Raw genomic sequence first — 21,258 nt, forward strand, 5'->3', positions numbered from 1 at the left:
ATATTGCAGCAGTGGTAGTAGAAATATTCAGTCCCAGGTAGTGGAGGGAGACTTGTTAGAGACAGACAGGAGTAGCAGAGAAAGCCAGGGGCCTGTTCGCCAGCCAGCCTCGTGTCCTCCTTGTTCTTTCTGCCACGGCCATGGCGGCTCCACGCCCCCCTCCTCGTGCTCCGTGCGTGCCTCCTCCGCTATAAGTAGGCGACCGTCGCCTCCTGCTGCCTGCAACCAGCCACTGAGAGCCAAGGACGTGGTAGACTAGTGCTGAGTGCGGAGAGTGACTGCGTGGGACTGATGGCCATGGAGATGGGCTGGAAGGCCGGCAGCGCGTTCCGGTTTGATGTGGTCGATGAGGAGGAGGATGCGGCGGCGGCGGCGATACCGCCGCCGCAGACGCCGCTCGAGCCCATGGAGTACCTGTCGAGGTCCTGGAGCGTGTCCGCGTCGGAGATATCCAAGATCCTCGTCGGAGGCAAGAAGAGCTGCCTCAACAGGCTGCCGCTGCAGGAGATGGGCATACCGGAGGCCTCCGCCGTGCTCGCCGCCACGGCCATCGTCCCGAGCTATCGACACCACGTCAGCGAGCAGTCCACTGCCCACTCACTCCCATCCTTTCTTTGCTCTCTCCTTTCTGAATGTTTCCGTCTGTTGTCTGCCCATTTTCGAGCAGACGGAAGCAAGGCGGAGTTCCATCAGCGGCATCGGCCACCACCAGTCCATCGGCAAATGGTTCCAGCACAAGGACGCGAGCCGGTCCAGGCAGAGCAGCAAGGAGAAGCTGCGCGCCGACAGGGCCCACGTGCACGCCATGGTGTCCGTGGTCCGCGTCGCGGCCGCGGTGGCCGCCGTTGCGGCGGCGTCCACCAGCTCCGACACCCAGGCCCCCAAGATGGCCGCCGCCATGGCGCCGGCCACGGAGCTGCTGGCCTCGCACTGCGTGGAGGCGGCAAGGCTTGCCGGGCCGACACACGAGCAGGTGGCCTCCGCCGTCCAGTCCGCGGTTGGCGTAAGGAGCGCCGGCGATCTGACGACGCTCACAGCCGGAGCGGCAACCGGTAAGGGTTCGACGCGGCGAACGGCCGTGCCGCCATTGCCATCACAATGTGCACTCCCGTTTCCGTATGTTATCTCGTGCAAGAATCAAAGCTGAGTTCGTGTGGAATTCGTGTCAGCGCTGCGAGGAACTGCGACGATGAAGCAGAGGGTGCAGCGGGAGGGGGCGAGGAGCAACGCGAGCGTTCTTCCTTACGAGAAGGGCCATTCGTGGAGCCCTGATGTCTGGTGCAAGGAGGGTGAGCTGCTGAAACGCACAAGAAAAGGTACAGACATTCAGACAACACAGCCGAGTAATATTCAGAACATTCAGTCATGTGCCAACATTTTACATATACATAATTCGGAAGAGATGAATTAAAATCTTATAATCTACTAGTAACGTGTAAAATTAACACCAAACAATACAATTAAGGTGCACAATCTGAATTTATTTTTCCTGGTGCAGGGGATTTACACAGGACAAAAGTATCTGTCTACATCAACAGGAGGTCTCAGGTAGAAAAAAACTCTGACTGCACAATATCAAATTATTGTCCATTTGTCCTACCAAAAATAAAATAAAATGTGTGTTCAATTACTGACGGCATAGCCAAATGATAATAGGCATGCTGAAGCTGAAAAGCAAGCACATTGGAGGTGCACTGTCCAAGAACAACAAGAGTAAGTTCAGCAGCACCCGAAACAAACATCATATGCTACCATTTCTGCCTCTGTCAGCGTAGTTTGTGAGATTTTAACACTGAGCGTTCCGCCTGTAATTATCGTCTGCAGGCGTGGTTTACGGCGTATACAGTGAGCTTCCGACGTCGGTGATCGAGCCGGGAAAGGCCTTCATGGATGAGAAATGCTGCTTCGGCCTGAGCACGGCGCAAGGGATCGTGGAATTCGAGTGTCAGGACAGCACGAGTAAGCAGAACTGGGTCGATGATGTGCAGAACCTGCTTCGACAGGTTGCTCCAGATGATCGTGTGGGAAATAAGCTGGAGTCGCTAGTGAAAATGGGTTGATGTGTGAGCCGTTTTCTCGGTGTTAAGGTGATAGTATGTTGTGATATAAGGGGGTTGTTACATATGACATAATGATGTTGATGATACTCTTGTGAGGCAGTTTAGTTTAGCTCTGTATTTGTAATGCATACAAAAGGATGTGATAGAGAGTTAGTAGATTTTACTATGTGTGTTCCTCTATTAAGCTCGCCGTGTTAGTGACAAAATGGCAGATTTCATGCCTTTGGTGCAAAGAAATGAGAGAAGACTCACTGGTTGCTCCACACTTGTATCCTGTGGGGGCAAACTTGCAGCTACTTTAGTTAGTTTTCTCTTCCATGCCAGCATTCTACATGTGCTCCAGCAGATGCCATTGATCAGATTAATAAATTCATCACCGGTTGTTTATGGAGAAAGCATGCCAGGGGGGATAAAGGACCATCTCCCATTGCATGAACCAAAGTTTGCAAAGCAAAATCACAAGGTGGACTAGGAGTCTTTTGTGGCAAAATTGGACCTATGAAGGCCTATTTTTTTGGCTTTTCTGAGTTGCTTGCTCAAGTGCAGCCTACGGGAGAATCTAGACACTTGGAGCTACATCTGACAATCAGGAAATTTCTGGCCCATGAAATTACACGCAAGTCATGGTGACCCAACATACTGTAGGTCCTTTCAACTGGCTATGACAAAGCTGTTGTAAACTGAAACATAAAGTTTTCTTGCTTGTACTGCAACTAACAAGAGAATTACAAAGGGAAAACATGCACCTCCCAAGGAAAGTTACATGACGGTGTGCTATACCGGTAGGGGTGGTCCGTCGGGAGGCAAGCCGGCCGCTGGGCTAGCGGGCCATGAGGATTCTACGGGCCTCAGACCAATGTAGGAAGCCTCCCAAGCAAAGTCTGCCGTCTAGGCGCGCAAGCAAAGGACTCTTTTACCGAAGAGAACCCTACGTCGGTTTAGTATTCTTGTAATCATAGGCCTCGTCCTAGGCCAGGGGATAGCTGGGGGCACCGACATCATTGTCATCGTCTCAGCGGAAGCAGTAAGAATTTGCGTAACTTTTTTTGTCCTACCCTCCCGTGGAAACGGGTCCTAATGGAAACTAAGAGTAATTAAGACGCTCATTTTAATAGAGAACCGAAACAAAGCATTAACACACTGTGAATACATGAACTCCTGAAGTTAAAATCATCCCCATCGATATCCCAAGTCATGGTCACCTTGGGGTTCTAAGGTTCAGAATAATAACATGTGCATACAACTTGCAGGTAAAATCAGGAACGTAAATATATGCATAAGAGCAACATGTTCAGATCTGAAATCACGACACTCGGATCCTAGTGACAAGCATTAAGCATAGCAAAGTCATAGCAACATCAATCTCAGAACATAGTAGATACTAAGGATCAAGCCTTAGCAAATTGACATGATTACATATGAAATATCATCCATCTCAATCTACCTCCAGTATGCCTACAAGGGAATTACTCACATATGATTGCGAGCATTATGGAATTGTTGATGGAGAAGGGTTGGCGATGACGATGATGATAACTCCCTCTCTCTGGAGCTACGAAAAAACTCTAGATTAGGGCTCCCGACGAAGAACGGGAGGTGACGACGACTCCATATTATAAAACACGATGAAACTTTCTATCTCATTTTTTTCCTTGAAGAAAGTGAATATATAGCGCTGGAATTAAGTCAGAGAATGTCCAAGGGGCCCACATGGCCAGGTGGCGTGACCTGGGGGGTGGCCGCGCCACCAACCCATGTGGCCACCCCCTGGCGTTTCTCTGGTGGATTTTGGTTCCAAGATTTTTCATTTATTCTAAAATAATTCTTCATAAATTTTCATTAAATTCCTAGAATTTTTATTTTGCACAAATAAATCACCAAGGTAGTTCTGTTGAAAACAACGTCAACTCGGGTTACTTTCACTCAAATCATGGAAATTATGGGGGAAAACAAGAGCAAAAGTGTTCCAAAAAGTAGATATGATGGAGACGTATCACACGTATCACCACCACGTGTGCGTGCTAGACGCTCCCTCTAGATTTCGGTTTTTAATTTTCTGTATGCGTTTTTGGGATTTCAATGGTTTTTTTGGGGCGTTTTCGATTTTCTCTTGGTTTTCCTTGGTTTTGGAGATTTTTTTTTGTGAATCACAAATGTGCTTCTTGAAAAAGAAATAAAATATGTGCTTCCACTAGAAGCACATATTTGCTCTGTGCTTCTCGTAAAGAAAAGACAATATGCGCTTCCACGAGAAGCACATATTTGCTTCTCGCGGAAGCACAAATTGCTTTTGCGAGAAGCACAACTTAAGAAAAAAAGGTGATTTCACGAGTAGCACAAATTTGCTTCTTGTGGAAGCATAGACTTGCTTCCGTAAAAAGTGTACTTCTAAGGAAAAAGTATGTGCTTTCACAAGAAGCACATGTTTGCTTCTTGTGGAAGCAAATGCTTGCTTCCGTGAGAAGTGTGCCAAGTGAAAAATGTATGCTTCCAAGAGAAGCACAATTGTGTTTTTTGGGAAGGGAAAAAAGTGAAACCCGCTACCGTGCTTTCGGGCTTAGGATTTTATTCGGCCTTCTTCTTTTATATTCATTTATTTTAGTTTTTTTCTTTGATATTTAGCCTTTTCATGGAAAAGTTCATCGAAACCTACTAACATGTGTTCTAGTTTCGAATTCTTGACCCGATAAATCCAACGGTGAAAACGGTTCGGGATTTGGACCATGGTTCAAGAGATCAAATGTTTTAAATAAACAAAACTACAAAAAAAATCCTCTCAGGTTACGATTGATGGTGCACACGCAGTGCGTCATTTGTCAGCCTAGAAGGTGGGGGTGACCTTTGCAAGGGGTAACTCTTAACTAGTGATTTCGTTTTCTTTAGGGCTCGTTGTTTGTTTGTTTTGAGAAAGTAAGCTGTTGTTGGTAGTGAAGGGCCGCTTCCAACAAAAGGAAAGGAAGGCCCAAACTGCGAAGATCATCAGACCTTTTTTTTGAGACATTCTCGCCAGGCTTTATTTAAACTGTCCCAACATTTACAGGAATAAAATTTAAGTCTCCGGGTTGGCCTAATCAAACATGGCGACCAAACCCTAAAGAAAGTGCATGCCTAGCGAGATTGTGAGCCTCGAAATTCGAGCTCCTATACTCGTGAACAATGTTACAAGCAGTAAAAGAACAAGAGCGATCTATGATTTCATGTATGATTGCAGCATGTCCGGCCAACGATCCCTGCTTGATATCATCCACCACCTTTTTGCAATCAGAAGCCACTTGTATTACATACAGATCCTCCGCAAGTGAAAGTGACTCACGTATTGCCAAAGCTTCAAGTGTAACAGGGTTATGTATATGTTTGAAAGTGATTGCCGATGCACCCAAAAATACTCCATTGATGTCTCTGCAGACCACAGCAACGGCTCCCATATTATCATTTAGTACTGCAGCATCAACATTCATCTTCACATGATCTTGTGGTGGTGGTAACCACTGTGATGGTCTGCTCAAAGTGCTCTTGATTGTCTGGTTCGGTATCGCTAGAATTTGAATGTCCCTCAAGAAAGAATTGATGAAGTGATTGATTTGCAACGGACTGTCATATATACCCTCATGCATAGCTCTCCTCCGTGCCCTCCATATCGCCCAAAGTGTCACCACCATGCGCGTGAACTCCTCATGAGGCAGAAGTTCATGCATCGTGAACACCCAATTTTTTGCATTCAGACTCAAATTATCACACATTGTTTCAACTAGCTCATCAGATGATAAAGACCACGCGCACCTCGAAACGACACAATCAATTAGGGCATGCTTCCAGCTGTCCTCTGCCGAACAGAAGGCACAAACACATCTCGTTGCCATATGCCTATGCTGTAAAACATCCGCGGTCAGTATCGAGTCGTTACACAATCTCCATATAAAGTTCTTTAATTTTGACGGAATCTTGATATTCCACACGGACTTCCAAGCTTTCTGCTCTCGTACCATAGCTGACGATCCTCCCGTCCTGTCCAAGAGATTTTCCCGCTGCCTCTTTAAGTTGGACAACAATTTATACGCTAAACTTACTGAAAACTTGCCACGACAGTCTTCTCTCCAAGCCCAGAAATCTTCTATCTTTTTTGTCCACAGTGGGATTTTTAGTATCTCCTCAACATCAACAGGTACAAATATTCTCCGTAGCTCTTCCTCTCGCCATGACGAAGATGAGGCATCAATGAGTTCTGAGACCAAAATAGGTGGCTGGGTTACCAGTGAGCAGATCGGCCTCATAAGACCCGTCCTTGGCAACCAGTTTTGATTCCATATACTTGTTTTCTCTTCTGTACCAATCCTTCTAATGATGCCTTGAGCTATCACGTCCCTTCCATCCAAAATAGCTCTCCATATTTGTGAGGGGTGATTACCCAACTCCGAATCCAAGAAAGAAACAGAAGGATAATATACTGACTTAAGTATTCTTGCGCTCAGCGTCATAGGTCCTTCAATCAATCGCCAAGCCTGTCTTGCGAGGAGTGATAAATTGAAAAGCTCAATATCCCGAAACCTAAACCTCCCAAAGACTTTGGTTTAGTGCATACGTCCCAAGTGACCCAACAAGGCTTCTTCTTGCCTCTCTTACTGCCCCATCAGAATTGTCGAATCATCTATGTAATATTTTCACATATACCTCGTGGCAGCCTGAAGCACGCCATAGAATAAACCGGAGATCATCAGACCTGAATAAAGAGTCAAAGACTGCTGGGCCTTGAACCCATCAAGTCGGCTTGGTGGGCCATATGTTTACCGGTCCATACAATAGCCCCGCGGGATAGCGACTGAACAGGACTCCAATTCCTGGTTCTTCCCGAACGCGATTAAAATTTGAAGTGTGATACAATAGGCAAGCACGTAGTCGAGTAGGAATTTCGTTTGGCGCATACTAGTATAGCAGATATAAATGCATGGGGTTCGGCTCCTCTGCAGTCGAACTATTACTGCACGGGTGCTGTAGGCCTTCATACCAGCCGTCAATTTCCATCTGACCGCCTGCATTTTACCTACTTAATTCTGTTAATAAAAAAAGCTTTTATGCATTCAGATAATTGCTTCCGTTCACACTGCACACCACGCACTAACTAGACTGATGAGGCAGGAGCGAGCAGAAGACCTCACCGCCGGCGAGGGTTCGTATATCCGGACAAGCGCACTCCCTCATCGAGCGACGGTCCGGCAGATGGCCCTCCATGCCCGCCTGCTGCGCCGCGGCTGCGTCCCCGGCTTTCTCAGGATCTGCCGCAAGGCGCCGTTCCCTGGGCTCGCCGGCCGACGCCGTCGACGGCAGGTATGTGGGAGCACTCCGCCTTCCTCAGGCCGCGCCGCCCGACGCCCTCCACCTCGATGGAAGCTGCCCGCTTCCTCCAGCCTCTCGCAGATGGAGATCTGCCGGCCCCGCGCCGCCACCGCCCAGGAAGGAGCTATTCCTCCGCCTCTCCGGCGCGTGGGAGTCCGCCGTGCAGGCGCTTCTCGAGCTCGGGAGAGGCACCGATCAGTACGTGGCTATCTCCTACCTTGTAGTGTTTAGCATGACAATATGTTTGGTCCCTTGTCCATTGATCTTGTCCGTGCAAATCTTCAAAATTATATGTATGTAGCTTGTGTTTCTGAATGTTGATGTATTGTGGTCTAAATATCTTACTGCAATTGCATTTGATTTGACTGCGCTGTTGTGTCGTCGTCTCACTATCCATAGAGATTTTGGCATGGTTCTGACTAGCAAATTTCTAGACTACTGTAAATCAGGTTTTGATGATCTTAAAACTATTTGAAAAAGGCTAAGTTGAGGTTCATCTCGTTTGGAAACCATGATACTGTGATGCAAATGCTAAGTCCTTGCCAATTCACACATCAGCAAAACTAGGTGCTACTCTACTTCTATTTTTCCTGACTTTAAAATAGATAAACAGAAGCAAACGTTCCTCTTCCTTTCTCTTTGCCTACAGGAATTACAAATACCAGAATAGGATGCAAAGGCTGCTCTCTCTGTATTTGCCTTAAGTACTAAACACATAGAAGGAATTACTAGCTGCATTTCACGGCTATAGTGACGACTGTAGTTGTGGTTGACGTAGAGGAGCCGAATCCCACAAATGCATGACTCTCATCTTATTTCCCTATCAAACTATTATCATATCGGAGGAAAATATGGATTCTTTTCCAAGTCCCAAATGTCATCGGCTTCACTCTGTAAATTAAAGAGAGACATAACAGATTACACAAAAATCATATTTCTTACAAATGGATTTTAGGAATTTTGGACAAGATAAGTGGAATACCGTTAGTAAACGAGCATAGTACCCATAGTCCCGCAAACCATCTGCATTTGTTCCAGTCATTTTCTCTGTAGGTGCTTCGCATTGTGCAACTGGAATGTACTTCTCTCCTCTCTATGCAAAATATAAATCAGAACAAACATTAGTTGAGTTATTAGTAAATCTATAGGCTGTTTCGATAAGTGATAAGAGATTTACAGAAGAAGATTGTTTTTCGGGAATGACTTTAGCTGCCCCTTTTTTCTTTTTACTGGGATGTTGATTATCAAGCCATGATTTCTTCCTTTTTGAAGTCTTCTGCTGAATTTCCTTTTTCTTCAGGCAAGCTGTTTGCAAACAAATGTCTGGTTCCTGAGATATGGCTTCAGTTCTGCATGTAGTAGTAGGAGCTTTGTCTTCAACTTGCTTCTTTAGATTCTTCAAAGCATCATCTACTAATTTGATGCACTCTTCTGATGCAACTGCTTGGGAAGCTATGCCAAGGAACTCGTGCATGAAAAACTTCAGTTGCTGCCTATCTTCCGATCTAGGGTCTTCCAAAACAATGTTGCCATGGCTGTTTTGAATAGTGCCGCTTCGTGCTTCTCGAGTCCATCGCTTCAAAATATAGTGGCTTGTGTTAGAGTACGTAATGGGCCTAATGGCCTGGGCTGGTGGTATAGCCCGTTAGTCTTAGGGTTAATTAGAGATAAGGGTCGCTTGCTTAGGGGTCAAGTAAGCCTTGCTTGGGAGTCAAGTAAACCTCTCTATATAAAGAAAGGAGATGTATCAATCTAATTAAGCAAGAATTAAGAAGGAAATCCCTTCCCTCTTGCCCGGCCGTGGGCAAAAAGGCCCCCGGCCGGCCCTCTCGCGCCCTCCTTCTAGCAGCGCCATAACAATTTGGTATCAGCTAGCTTCGGTTCGATCATGTCTTCACCGCCGCCCAACCCGTCTCTTCCGCTGCCGGTCACGACCGTCGCCCCGCTCCTGCCCGCGCCGGGATCCTCCGTCGCGCCCGCCCCCGTCGTCCTCACCCCGGAGGTGTCCGAGGCACTGCGGGACCTAACACAGGCGGTCCAGGAGATCCACCTGTTCTTGGCCGGGTCCTATGGGCCGCACTCGGCTGCGCCGCCCATCACCGCCACCGCACCGCCGTGGCTGCCATGGCAGCCGCCGCACCAAGAGGCCCCCGCCGCGCTCGCCGGGCTACTGCAGCAGCCGCTGCAGCTGCCATCCATCGCCCCGTCCTGACTGTCATGGCAGCCGCCGCACCAGGCGGCCTCCGCCGCGCTCGTCGGGCTGCTGCAGCAGCCGCTGCAACTGCCATCCACCGCCACCACCGCCCCGTCCTGACTGCCGTGGCAGCCGCCGCACTAGGTGGCCTCCGCCGCGCTCATCGGGCCGCTGCAGCAGCTGCCATCCACCGCCCCGCTCTGACTGCAGTGGCAGCCACCGCTCCTGGCGACCTCCGCCGCGCCCGGTGCTCCGCCGCAGCAGCCGCTACAACTGCAGCAGCCATCAACGGTCAGCTCCGGCCCCGCATCGACCGCGCCGACGGGAGTCCCGATCCACCAGATCAAGTTCCCGCCGTCGCCATCACCGCTTCCCCAGGGCGTCGCCATCCAGCAGATCAAGCTTCCGCCGTCGCCGTCACCGCTTCCAGCTTGGATCACTACCCGCCACGTGTCGGCGATGGTGAGGCTGCAGGCTGCTGCACGCGGCCTCCTAGCGCGTCGGCGTGTGCGGGAGTTGCGTGGTCTGCAGCTGCCGCTCCTCCCAGTTGCGCTTCGCTGCGCAAAGGACCTCGATCTCGTCCACTGCGTCAGGGATCTTGGGCATGCTATTTTCCCCTCGGGCAGCGACCTCCAAGTATGCAACATTGGCGGTTGGGGGAGCGCACCCCTCCTTGTCATTCTCCATGGCAAGCCCCCCACTCTTCTCTATGCGGTGCAGACCAACAGCCGTCCGGCAGGAAGAAGGCATGGTGTCACTGACAAGAACGCACCACGTAGCACCACTACATTCCGTCACCGGGCGCCGCAAGGGCGCCTCTGCTGGTCACTCTTGCGACCACTTCCAGGTGGCCATACACATGCACTCCTTTTGTCCAGATGGTGTCCATGGGATCCAGGTGGTTGTACGCGTGCACGTCCGACGTGCGGATGGTATCCACTTTTTATTAAGAGGTCCAAAATAAATCATCCCGGTCCATTTCAGGTTGAGAGTAATAAAACAAGCCGAGATGTAAAAGGCTTGTTTTTAGGTGTTAGATCTGTGTTGCGTCGAGTCATGGTTATAAGTTGGTTAGGCTGCAGCTCGAGGACAAGCTGCATGTCTAGGTGGGTTGTAGTGTTAGAGTACGTAATGGGCCTAATGGCCTGGGCTGGCGGTATAGCCCGTTAGTCTTAGGGTTAATTAGAGATAAGGGCCGCTTGCTTAGGGGTCAAGTAAGCCTTGCTTGGGAGTCAAGTAAACCTCTCTATATAAAGAAAGGAGATGTATCAATCTAATTAAGCAAGAATTAAGAAGGAAATCCCTTCCCTCTTGCCCGGCCATGGGCAAAAAGGCCCCCCGGCCGGCCCTCTTGCGCCCTTCTTCTAGCAACGCCATAACAGCTTGGAAGATACTTAATATTCATGACATCCAGAGCTTTCAAAGCATGACTACACAATATACCAACTCTTTCAAATTGGCCACATCTACATAGAACTTTTTGCTCTTCATCAACTATAACTTTGCATTCTTCTTCATAAGAGCATTCCGGGTCAAGATTGGCAATTGCAACAGTATATGCATTGTCTTCCTCCGATGGCTTGATGTACGCTGAGATGGATCTTTCGTATTCATTCTGAAAATCTTCAAATATGCTAGGTGTGTAAACTTTGCTTGCTTGTATTACTGTAGGAGTTCTTATTCTAACTCTAGGTAATTTTTTCCTCGACTCATATTCCTCATTTACCTCTTTATCTCTCTTTCCTTGCACAACCCTCTCTACGTGCTTGAAAAAACAAAGAATGTCAAGATCAGACTTCAAATGGTCTTTCAAGTCACTATTCAAGCTCTCACTTAATTGTGTTCTTCTCATGCCTATAGTATAAGCATTTCTCATGTAAGATCTTGCCCATTTCTCTTTTACTTTATAGATACTGTCCAACCAAGTCTGTGTATCCACATTGATTCTTATGGCAGTGAAAGCTTCTTCAAAGTCTTCCTCTTCCTCGTACTTGTACATGCAAGCACTGAAATCAGCAAGTACATTTGGGCCATCCTCGTCTTTTTTCTTATGAGGTCAATGTTTGATGGCATTTTGCATTATGTGAAAAGTGCACAATCCATGCCATGCTTCTGTAAATACCGCCCGAATTGCATTACCCATTGCTATGTCCTGGCCAGTAAAGATAGTTCTAGGCTGTTTTTTTGTTATGTATGGATAAGTAAGTGTTGAACAACCATTTGAAGGATTCAAATGTCTCGTCGTATAGAAGTGCAACACCAAAAATGACCATTTCTCTAAAATGGTTGAAGCCAACAAATACACCAAAGGGTTACTCTTTATTTGTCCCAAATGTAGTATCAAACGTAACAACATCACCAAAGTGAGCATAGTCAATGATCATCTTTGCATCAGCCCAGAAGATATTTGCTATTTGTTCATCGCAATCGTGTTGTACATCATATTCAAATGCAGGATTCTCATTTTTTATCTCGAAAGTACTTGAGCATACTTCCAGCTTCACCATACATCAACTCCCTTTGACGCTTGGTTCGCAAATAGTTCTTGTGATCACGAGGTGTGTAGGTAAGGTTTAATGACCCACCAACTTGCCGACTTGCCAGCTCATGGGCTGCTTTTGGTACAATTCCTGAATCATCTGCAGTTTCAATGTCAAAAGCTTGCAAGGTCGATATCTTCCGTTGTGATGGCATCAAGTGGCATGTTCCAGGCAATTGCAAGATATGGTCGTGTTTAGTGACTAACTCGTGTACTTCGTAATTTCCTGTTTCTCGGTCGATGGTGATTCCCATTCGAACTTTACAACCAGTCCTTGTTTCTGCACGAGGACGCTTGGTATTATGATCTCTTTTGTCTATTCTTCTGTAGCCCTCGTTGGAACAAACGTATCTCGCGGAAGTGATTGCCCCATCAAGTTTGCTCTTATTTTCATAATTTACCCTTACGTCAAAACCAATATGACCTCCATAACAAGTCTAAAATCCCCGGGCCTCTTTTGTGGAATTAAATTTCATACCAATTTGAGGCATCCAACTAGGAATCATATTTTTCCTGTAAAAAATAGGCATATCTTAATTTATTTGTCTAGTTACACTACAAGAAATATGATGATATGGCATGAGAATTTAACAAAATTGAGTGTACCTGTTTGAATCTTTGTTGGAGTTGGTCATATTCTCCATTACACCTTTTCGTTTCCTTTTTTGTAATCTGAGATAGTCAGTCTATAGGAATTCTCTTGCTGCCTTGAGAACATGAATACAGTTAGAGCATATGTTACATACCTCGAGATTGATCGTCTTTTTTTTGCTAGGAGAAGGAAGGCAAAAGGGAGATCATCTACATTAATCTCCTGTCAAGTATTGGAAATCCCAAGTATTTCATGAGCAAAGCACCTATGGTACAACTTGCATGTAAAGATCTAACTACATTCATGTATTTTATCTTGAGATTATTCAAAACAATAGATATCACTTCTGTTAGCAAAGCACCTATGGTACAACTTGCATGTACAGTTCTGACTACATTCATGTATTTCATCTTGAGCTTATTTAGAACAATAGAGATCACTTATGTTCAAATATATTTTTTCACTCTAACATCATCCAAAAGGTGCAGGAATAAATTTTGGATCTCCTTCCTCCCTTGTCACTACTGATTTTCTACTAGTTGTTTGGAGGATTCGGCTCCTCTGCAATTTAGCTACTGAATTTATTAAAATTGATGGTGCCTGTTTGAATCTTCATTGCCGTTAATCATATTCTCCACTAAACCTTGTCTTTTTTTTTGTAATCTGTGATCATATAGCAAAATCAGTCTAGGAATTCTCTTGTTGCCTTGAGAACATGGATAGAATCAGATCACATGTCACATACCTTGAGATTGATCAGCTTCTTTTTTGTTGCTAGGAGAAGGATGGTAAAAGTGAGTTCAAAAGGGAGATCATCCACACCACTTGCAGATCAGCGGGAGAAGAACAATCAATAGAGAGATAGGGCAAAAGGGAGATCTTTATGCCACATAAACTTGCAGATCAGCGTGAGGAGGACAGATATAGGGCAAAAGAGGATCTCTATGCCGCCCATAGATCAACATATACCTTGGTCACGTTCTGGCTACAAGAAGGATGATCAAGGAGGACTGGGGAAGACCGGCGGGACGAAGGCATGGAGATCGCTGTTTGGCGCCAATGTGCGTTCTGTTTGGCGCCAAGCAGCCGTAGGAGATATTTCACCGGACAAATTGGGGTGTTTGTTTTCATTCTTTAAAAGAATTAAGTGGGGAAATTAGAGCAGTCAGATTGGAATTGACGGCTGATGTAGATGTCTACAGCATCCGTGCAGTAATAGTTGGACTGCAGAGGAGCCGAACCCCGTGGAAGAGGAGTTTCCGAGACACCGCACAACAGATCGAGAAATCCTGAGGCTAAATCACGGTACATGCGCGGGCGCGCATGGCCATGGCGATGTCAACCGGCGACGGCGTCGTCCACCGCATGCTCAGCCTCCACCGAGTCGTCAAGAGCAATCTCGTCGCCGGTCTCCTCCGGTTCATCCCGACTGCGCCGACGACGACGGCAGCACCGGCGGTGGAGCCGCCCGCGTGCCTGCTCGGAAACGGCATCAAGACCGTGGTGCTCGAAGTCGACGCGCTGCTCCTCAAGTCTTCACCGCCGTCGGCCGCGACGCTGTTCCCTCCTTTCTTCCTCGTCGCCGTCGAGGCCGGCAGCTTCGCCCGAGGCCTCCTCCTGCTCGCGCTCTACCCGTTCCTGCACATCATGACGCACGCGATGTGTGTAGAGGCCATGGTCATGGTCAGCTTCTGCGGGCTGCGGCGCGACGAGGCGGCGAGGATCGGCAGGGCCGTGCTGCCCAAGTACTTCTCCAAGGAGGCGGCGCGCGTGGAGGCGCTGGGGGAGGCGAGGGAGGCGACGGCGAGTGAGGTGAAGGTGGCGGCGGCGAGCAGGTCGTTCCCGACGGTGATGGTGGAGGCGTTCTTGAAGGATTACGTGGGCTTCGACGCGGTGATCGGCAGGGAGGTCAAGGCGGGCTACGGATACTTCGCCGGTGTAATGGACGACGGGAACACGTACGCGGAGAGGCTTAGGGCTGCGGTCAAGAGAGCCGAAGAGAACACTACGTACCACTACCCGAAGCCCATGATCTTCCACGACGGGCGGCTGGCGTTCACGCCGACACCGGCGGCCGCGCTCGCCATGTACGTCTACTTCCCCTTCGCCGTCGTGCTCTCTGTCGTGCACATCGCCATCTACACCCTCCTCCCGCGGCGCCTGATAGGCCCAGCCGCCGCGCTCGCCGGCGTGCGGGTGCGCGTCACCGGCGCCCCTCCCGCCGCCGCGAACGGCGAGAGCGGCGCCTCGGGCGGCCGGCTCTACGCGTGCAACCACCGCACGCTCCTCGACCCGATTGCCATCTCGAGCGCGCTGGGGAAGCCCGTGTTCGCCGTGACGTACAGCCTGAGCCCGCTGTCGGAGCTGCTCTCGCCGATCCCGCTGCTGCGCCTCACCCGCGGCCGCGACGAGGACCGGCGCCGCATGTCGGAGCTGCTGGAGCGGGGCGACGTGGTGGTGTGCCCGGAGGGGACGACGTGCCGCGAGCCGTACCTGCTCAGGTTCAGCCCGCTGTTCGCCGAGCTCGCCGACGAGGTGAGCCCCGTGGCGGTGGACGAGCGCTCCACCATGTTCTACGGCACGTCGACGTCGCCGGGCGCCAAGTGCTTGGACTCGGTCTTTTTCCTGATGAACCCACGGCCGGAGTACTCGGTCCACTTCCTGGAGCCCGTGCGCACAGACAACCCGCGTGGCAGCATCGAGGTCGCGAACCAGGTGCAGGGCGTGCTGGCCGGCGCTCTCGGGTTCACGCCCACGGCGCTGACGAGGAAGGACAAGTACTTGCTGCTCGCTGGTAACGAGGGGGTCGTGGCGACCAAGACGAGCAAAGTCATCTAGGATTGTAGGGATGCTTAGAATATATACATAGTAGAGTGTTGTTTTGCGGTACTGTACATTGCACTGCATAACCACATTTTTTGTATGCCGGATTGATGAACTGGGTATGTTTGGAACGCTATTTCACATGGGATGGGACACATTATTCATCAGCTGCCTGGATTCCCTGGAAAAATATCTAAGCGCTAGTCAAATTTCTCCTTCATGTAGCTTCTTCCTCTTGCCGCGCTTCGACTCCGGCCGAATTGCCGGTCTCCTTGCTACCCCCACCCTCCCCAAACTGCCATCTCCACGGAAAAGGCATTTACATTCGTGTTCCGTTCACGGCGTGTATCTCCACTGTCTAAATCTACCCATGATGTATGTGAGAAAGCTGAGAAGGGCCCTACTAAGACCCAGGTTAGTCTTGTCCAGTAGTAGGTGACGCGCTGTTGATAGATTCACTTTACCCCTTCGATGGTGGAATTAATTCTTGTGATTATCTCTCTAGCCTATTTTGTTGGAAGTAATTTAAACATCACAAAATTAAAATATCATGTTATTGAAATTGTTCTCAAAGAATGTTCTTTAAATAGTTTTAAATAAAACCAAACTGCATCCCGCAAAAAAAACATAGAACCAAACTTTATTAAACTGGTTTATGAACTTTGCCATGACAAATAGAAGTACTTTTGGAAAACTCTGGCATAGCTCGCAATTTTTGAAAAGTAGGTAGAGAACATGTTAACCGTATTTTTGGAACTTTATCGCCAAAACTCAAAGAACTTTTTATTTTTATTGGTTTCTTCAAAAATCCTTCTGATTTTCATAGCAAAGTTCAGGCACATTCTTCATAAAGTCCGATAAAGCCTTCATAAAAATTGCACGCGCGTGATTTTTTAGTGAGGCTGTGGGTTAACATGTAATAATCCTACAGTAACTAGTGACATTATCCTGCAACAAAAAGTAACTAGCGACGTTAATTATCCATGCCAGATATAATTATGAGGCTGGCTTGCCACTAAACAGAAGCATGGGAGGGAAAAATGCATAGAGCATGCGCAGGACCTAGGTAGAGAAACGAATCTACTAGCCTGTGGCTGGTGCATGGCTGACACAATGATGGGCCTAACTGATTGGACAGCATGCTTGATGGCCGGCTCGGATTCACACTGCATACAGAACGCGAACATAAAAAACCGCGTCCCCATCTCCACTGGTCTGCCACGGCACTTGGCCACCCCTCTAAGTCCATCCTCTTCTCTCGTGCCGGCAACCCCCTCGCCGTCCCCCCGTGTTGGCCCCGGCTTGGCATCGTCAATTCACCATGCCCGGCTGCATCACCCCATCTCCGCCTCACCATCTTCTCTTCCCAAAGGGCTTGCAAATAGCAAACACGATTTCATATAAATTTGCAAGAATTACACGTAAATGCTAATCTACACTACATCAAAGGAGATTTGCCTAAACCTCTTCATATAGTTGTACCATACACTTAGGCCTCCTTTGATTTGTAAGAATATTATAGGATAGGATTCCTATAGAAAAATTTTCATTGGAGCTCTTTGGTTTGTAAGAACAGATTTCCTAGTAGGATTATCCTTCACATTTCAAAGAAAAAGAAAATTAGCTCAAACCTTATGGAAAATTTCCTATCCTACGAATCGAATAACACCTCTTTTCCTATAGAAAATGAGATGAATATCTCTTTTCTATTCCTATGATATTCCTATCCTTTGAACCAAAGCAGGCCTTAACTTTCATGAACGAGAAGTCGAGAACACAGGCAATGCATAATGTGGATAGAACATAGGACATACCACTCACAAATGTAAATATATCCACACATATATTATATGCCCACGGGCAACATTCTATCATAGGTAGTAATGGTCTCCACACATATATATTATATGCCCACGGGCAGCACTCTATCATAGGTAGTAATGGTCTCCACACATATATTACATGCCCACGGTCAACATTCTATCATAGGTAGTAATGGTCATAAACTAAAATCTGGATCAGAACAATGTTTCATACGGTACCTGCCAGATGACAGTGATTTATTAACAATATATGGTAGTCTCTAAATTGGCTAGCAGATTCCATGTCAGTTTCAGTTCTCATGCTATCTTTCCTAGAGAGGTATCACCTCCACATCATCATGCTCGGCCTTCGACGCTTCATTCTCGGATGTGGGAGCGTTGTTCTCGACCATGCTCATCTCTTGCAGCGGCGGCGGCGGGTTGACAATGGTCATTGGAACAGCACTGCTTTCTGCGAGGCGGCCTTTCCTTTCACGATGCTCCTGACAGTTCGCGCACCAGGGGAAGCAGCAGTGGACTATGCCAGGAGGGCATGGAGAGTTCTGGTGGAAGCACAACAATATGTGATGGTTAGCGAAAGGCCCGTGATACTGATGCATGAAACTAAAAGCCCAGCCCGCATATCAAATGCTAGACGTGACAACTGATTAGAATTAGTGACCACAAAAAGATACTATACGTGAAAAGGTGGTCAAGGACCCTCCATGCTCACAATGATGAGCAATACAGGGTTGATGAAATGGTCTGATAATTCAATGATATAACCAGCTACCGCCAGTGGACAATGCCAAGCAAAAATTTCATGACAGTGACAGAAGTTCGCTGGACGACATAACTCTCTCGTCCAAACTACAGAACTTTATTTTAGTGAGGACGGATACACATAACTTTAACCATGCAGTTTGCTTCTGGACGCCTGCATACCTGATACAACTATCTCAGATGGAGAATGCAATTCTGTACTTCTTATAGTAGAAATAAATACAACTGTTTGTAGATGTTCTTCTGAATGCGATTTATCATGACACATACAAAGAAAACAGTGGAAGAGAGAAAGAAGTACCTCGAGATGATACCTCCTCTGAAGCTGTAGACGAAAATTACCAGTATATATAGAGCATAACCACCAACCGAACACCAGGCCTTCACCAATCAGGACTGATGTGTCTGGGTCAACACCATGGAATATAGCTGTAAGGATTGCCAATGCAATGCCACCTTCAACACAGACAGCATGGCAAGTGCAGGGTGTTGTCCATGGGATATCTTCTCTAAGAGCCTGAACATTTCGTCCAAACAAAACACAGGGGCAGAATAGACCAGTCCGGCCTAAAAAAGTAAGAAGATCAGACACGCAAGTGGTTCAGAAGTATCTCAGAATGTAGCAGTAATATATATGAAAACTGCACGGACTGAAGCATAAAGGTACAAACATCACAAACCCTATGATGACACAATTTGAATAAGAAGGCCCCATGAATGAAAGTCGGTAATAGACTAAGCAATTATGATTAGTAGACACATCCGCAAACTTTATGGTGTTCCTTTTAGTGCTTAGATTAACTCTTCAGTAAACCTGGAGATGGTCCCTCTTGTGATTAGAGATTCAGCTGCTCTGTGTTCAAGTTCAGAAGAACGGCATAAGGAACCTCGGAGCATATTACAAGATCCATCACTACAAGATTTAAAAAAAAAAACCAACCCATGGAAGTCAAGAAAGAAAAAAGAATTAGCTATTCCATTAAGCTTTCAGGTTTCGGCCATGTACGACGCAGTCATTTATGTGCTCAACAGTTTATCGCAATTAACACTTATAGTGGGAAAGTGTACATGTACAAGAACTTTCAAACAGATCAAGAAGAAAGACATCTTTAGATCAAAAGCATTGTAGTAAAAGTAAACGTTACAACTGCTAATTTTTGCTTCTTTGAAACAATGGAAGTTGCAAATTCTTTTCAATATGAGCACATTCTCACAGCACGTTGATTTTGCAAAGAGCCTAAAAGAGCTAAAATGATAACCGACAGTCAGCTGTAGAAGTGTGTACGGGGCTGTTTGGTTTGTGCCCCAACTTGCCCTGCCAAAATTTTGGCATAGCCAAAGCAAGGGCATGACCAAAATTTTGGTGTGGTAGTGTTGTTTGGATTGTAGCCATAGCACGTACCAATTTTTTGGCAAAATGGTTGGGTCTCAGTTTGGTTTGTAGCCAATTAACATGCCACATATCAGCATCTGAGGTCTTAACTTGAAATTTTTATATAAGGAGCCCATAAATCATGATGATCAAACATTCAGAAAAAAGAACAGTAAAGAAAAGTTCAGAGAAGCAGCATGTACAGGCTTTTGACCGAGTGAAACAGACGTACTAGCCGACTTGATCGATATGATCAGAGGAGGCGTGCGTATACAAGCTAGCTAATTAATTTTCCGGCTCGCGTAAGACCGAAGCATAATACGCGGGAATGCTAGCAGGCTGGCAGACAATATTCTGGTGGACGAATTCACCCCACGGCTCGCCCGCGTACTGGCGAGAACTGCATGGGCAAACGCCGGCTGGGTTGGGCAAGCCAAATATTTGGTGTCCAACCAAACAACAGCCAAAACTCATGGGCACGCCAATGTTTTGGCAAGGCCAGCTTTGGCTCAAAACCAAACACACCCTACATTTTGAAGAACTTTTCCAATACGGAAAAAAGAAGGGTCGTCTTTAACAATAAGAACATGATAATCGAAGCCAGTCGTTACGACTGCTACTCTTTATTTCTTTCAGACAATGACCAGTGCCTAATCCCTTCCCACATGAGCACATCATCACAGGCTAATTTTACAAAGATAATAGAAGACCAAAAAGATAACAGAACTTCAAATTTGCAAACCATAAAGGCTTGCAATATGATACAAAAAAGTGTATGTGAACAATTAATATTTCAAAATAAAGTACTCCTAAGCAAGCTATAAAAAAATGAAGTACTCAATTTGGACTGTTCAGTCATGAACCTCTACCCCTCTAGTCTAGGTAAAATACTCCTAAATGTAGGGCAGACATGCTTCGGATCGACTCCACATTATAAATTTGAGTTACATGTGTAGTATAAGACATAAATCAGCATCGGGTTGGCTCCAGTTTACAACTGAGTTATATGTGCAATGTAAAATATCAACCATGCCTTTCTCATAGACATGAGAAAGAATTAATTGACTATATGTTTAGTCTACCATGGTTTGTTCCTCGATTAAGTTCACGGTTGTTAATGAAAAAATGACAGAGAGGAAGAAAATTCAGATTTGCAAAGCATCTCTGTTTGAAAACTGTCTCAACTGGTACCACGTAAAAAGGAGGCAACACCAAATTTCTGACAGGCAACTGCTCACTAAACTAATGTGGAAATATTTCACAAATAAGCATATAAATACTGTTATAATTTGTAATTGAAATTTCGAAAGAAACACCTTTAGTGCTGAAAAATAGTCTGTAACAAACACATGTAAAAAATGGAAAACAATAAAAGCCTAAATGAAAAAAGGAGGATAGGAGGTGTATGGGCCATCCTTGTGCAGATGTTTCTCTTTTCTTTACTAGAGAGAGATTCACTTGACGTACGGGCTTCATAATAAAAACCTGTGTGCGCTTAATACGCGGGACCGCTAAAGGATTTAAAACTAAAGCACCTAACCTCTGTCGGTGACACTTCAGTAACACTTCAATGCCATGGAAACAAACATCTAGTTGCTGAGTTGTGCAATGTGTGTAATAGCCACAAACCCTGAGCTCAACCACAGCAACACAACCCCATCCTGTGCAGATCCACATGAAAGTTCCTGCCAACTCTGGCATATCAGCACATCAAAACTACCACGAATTTTGAAGGTGTGACCCGTCTAGAGCGGGAGGAAGT

The 21,258-nt window shown here is 46.8% G+C and overlaps 3 protein-coding genes across 7 annotated transcripts in view; 2 read left to right on the forward strand and 1 right to left on the reverse strand.

The window, feature by feature from the left end:
- LOC119271400 (VAN3-binding protein-like) lies at positions 1–2,310 on the forward strand. Its single transcript, XM_037553250.1, has 6 exons — positions 1–573; positions 668–1,052; positions 1,170–1,316; positions 1,499–1,552; positions 1,660–1,713; positions 1,825–2,310. The coding sequence occupies exons 1-6, from the start codon at positions 292–294 to the stop codon at positions 2,058–2,060; spliced, it is 1,158 nt and encodes a 385-aa protein (XP_037409147.1). The 5' UTR covers positions 1–291; the 3' UTR covers positions 2,061–2,310.
- A 4,709-nt stretch (positions 2,311–7,019) lies between these two features.
- On the forward strand, positions 7,020–15,675 carry LOC119267606 (probable glycerol-3-phosphate acyltransferase 3). 5 transcript variants are annotated; one of them, XM_037549030.1, is made up of 4 exons: positions 7,023–7,589; positions 11,496–11,640; positions 12,900–12,999; positions 13,495–15,675. In XM_037549030.1, the coding sequence occupies exon 4, from the start codon at positions 14,040–14,042 to the stop codon at positions 15,552–15,554; it is 1,515 nt and encodes a 504-aa protein (XP_037404927.1). In that variant the 5' UTR covers positions 7,023–7,589; positions 11,496–11,640; positions 12,900–12,999; positions 13,495–14,039; the 3' UTR covers positions 15,555–15,675. The 5 variants fall into 5 exon arrangements, with proteins under 5 accessions (XP_037404928.1, XP_037404929.1, XP_037404927.1 ...); XM_037549031.1 differs by lacking the exon at positions 11,496–11,640 and having other exon boundaries at positions 7,020–7,589; positions 13,501–15,675; XM_037549032.1 differs by lacking the exon at positions 11,496–11,640 and having other exon boundaries at positions 7,020–7,589; positions 12,900–12,986.
- A 1,681-nt stretch (positions 15,676–17,356) lies between these two features.
- LOC119267608 (cell number regulator 6-like) overlaps positions 17,357–21,258 on the reverse strand; it is a 4,784-nt gene continuing 882 nt past the window's right edge. Inside the window, exons 3-4 of the mRNA XM_037549034.1 lie at positions 18,426–18,691; positions 17,357–17,904 (exon numbers count right to left, since the gene is read on the reverse strand). Of these exons, the coding sequence (XP_037404931.1) occupies positions 17,674–17,904; positions 18,426–18,691 (497 nt within the window). The 3' untranslated portion in view covers positions 17,357–17,673. The remainder of the gene's footprint in view (positions 17,905–18,425; positions 18,692–21,258) is intronic.

The sequence above is a fragment of the Triticum dicoccoides genome, chromosome 3A, assembly GCF_002162155.2.
Source record: "Triticum dicoccoides isolate Atlit2015 ecotype Zavitan chromosome 3A, WEW_v2.0, whole genome shotgun sequence".
Taxonomy (NCBI): Eukaryota; Viridiplantae; Streptophyta; class Magnoliopsida; order Poales; family Poaceae; genus Triticum; species Triticum dicoccoides.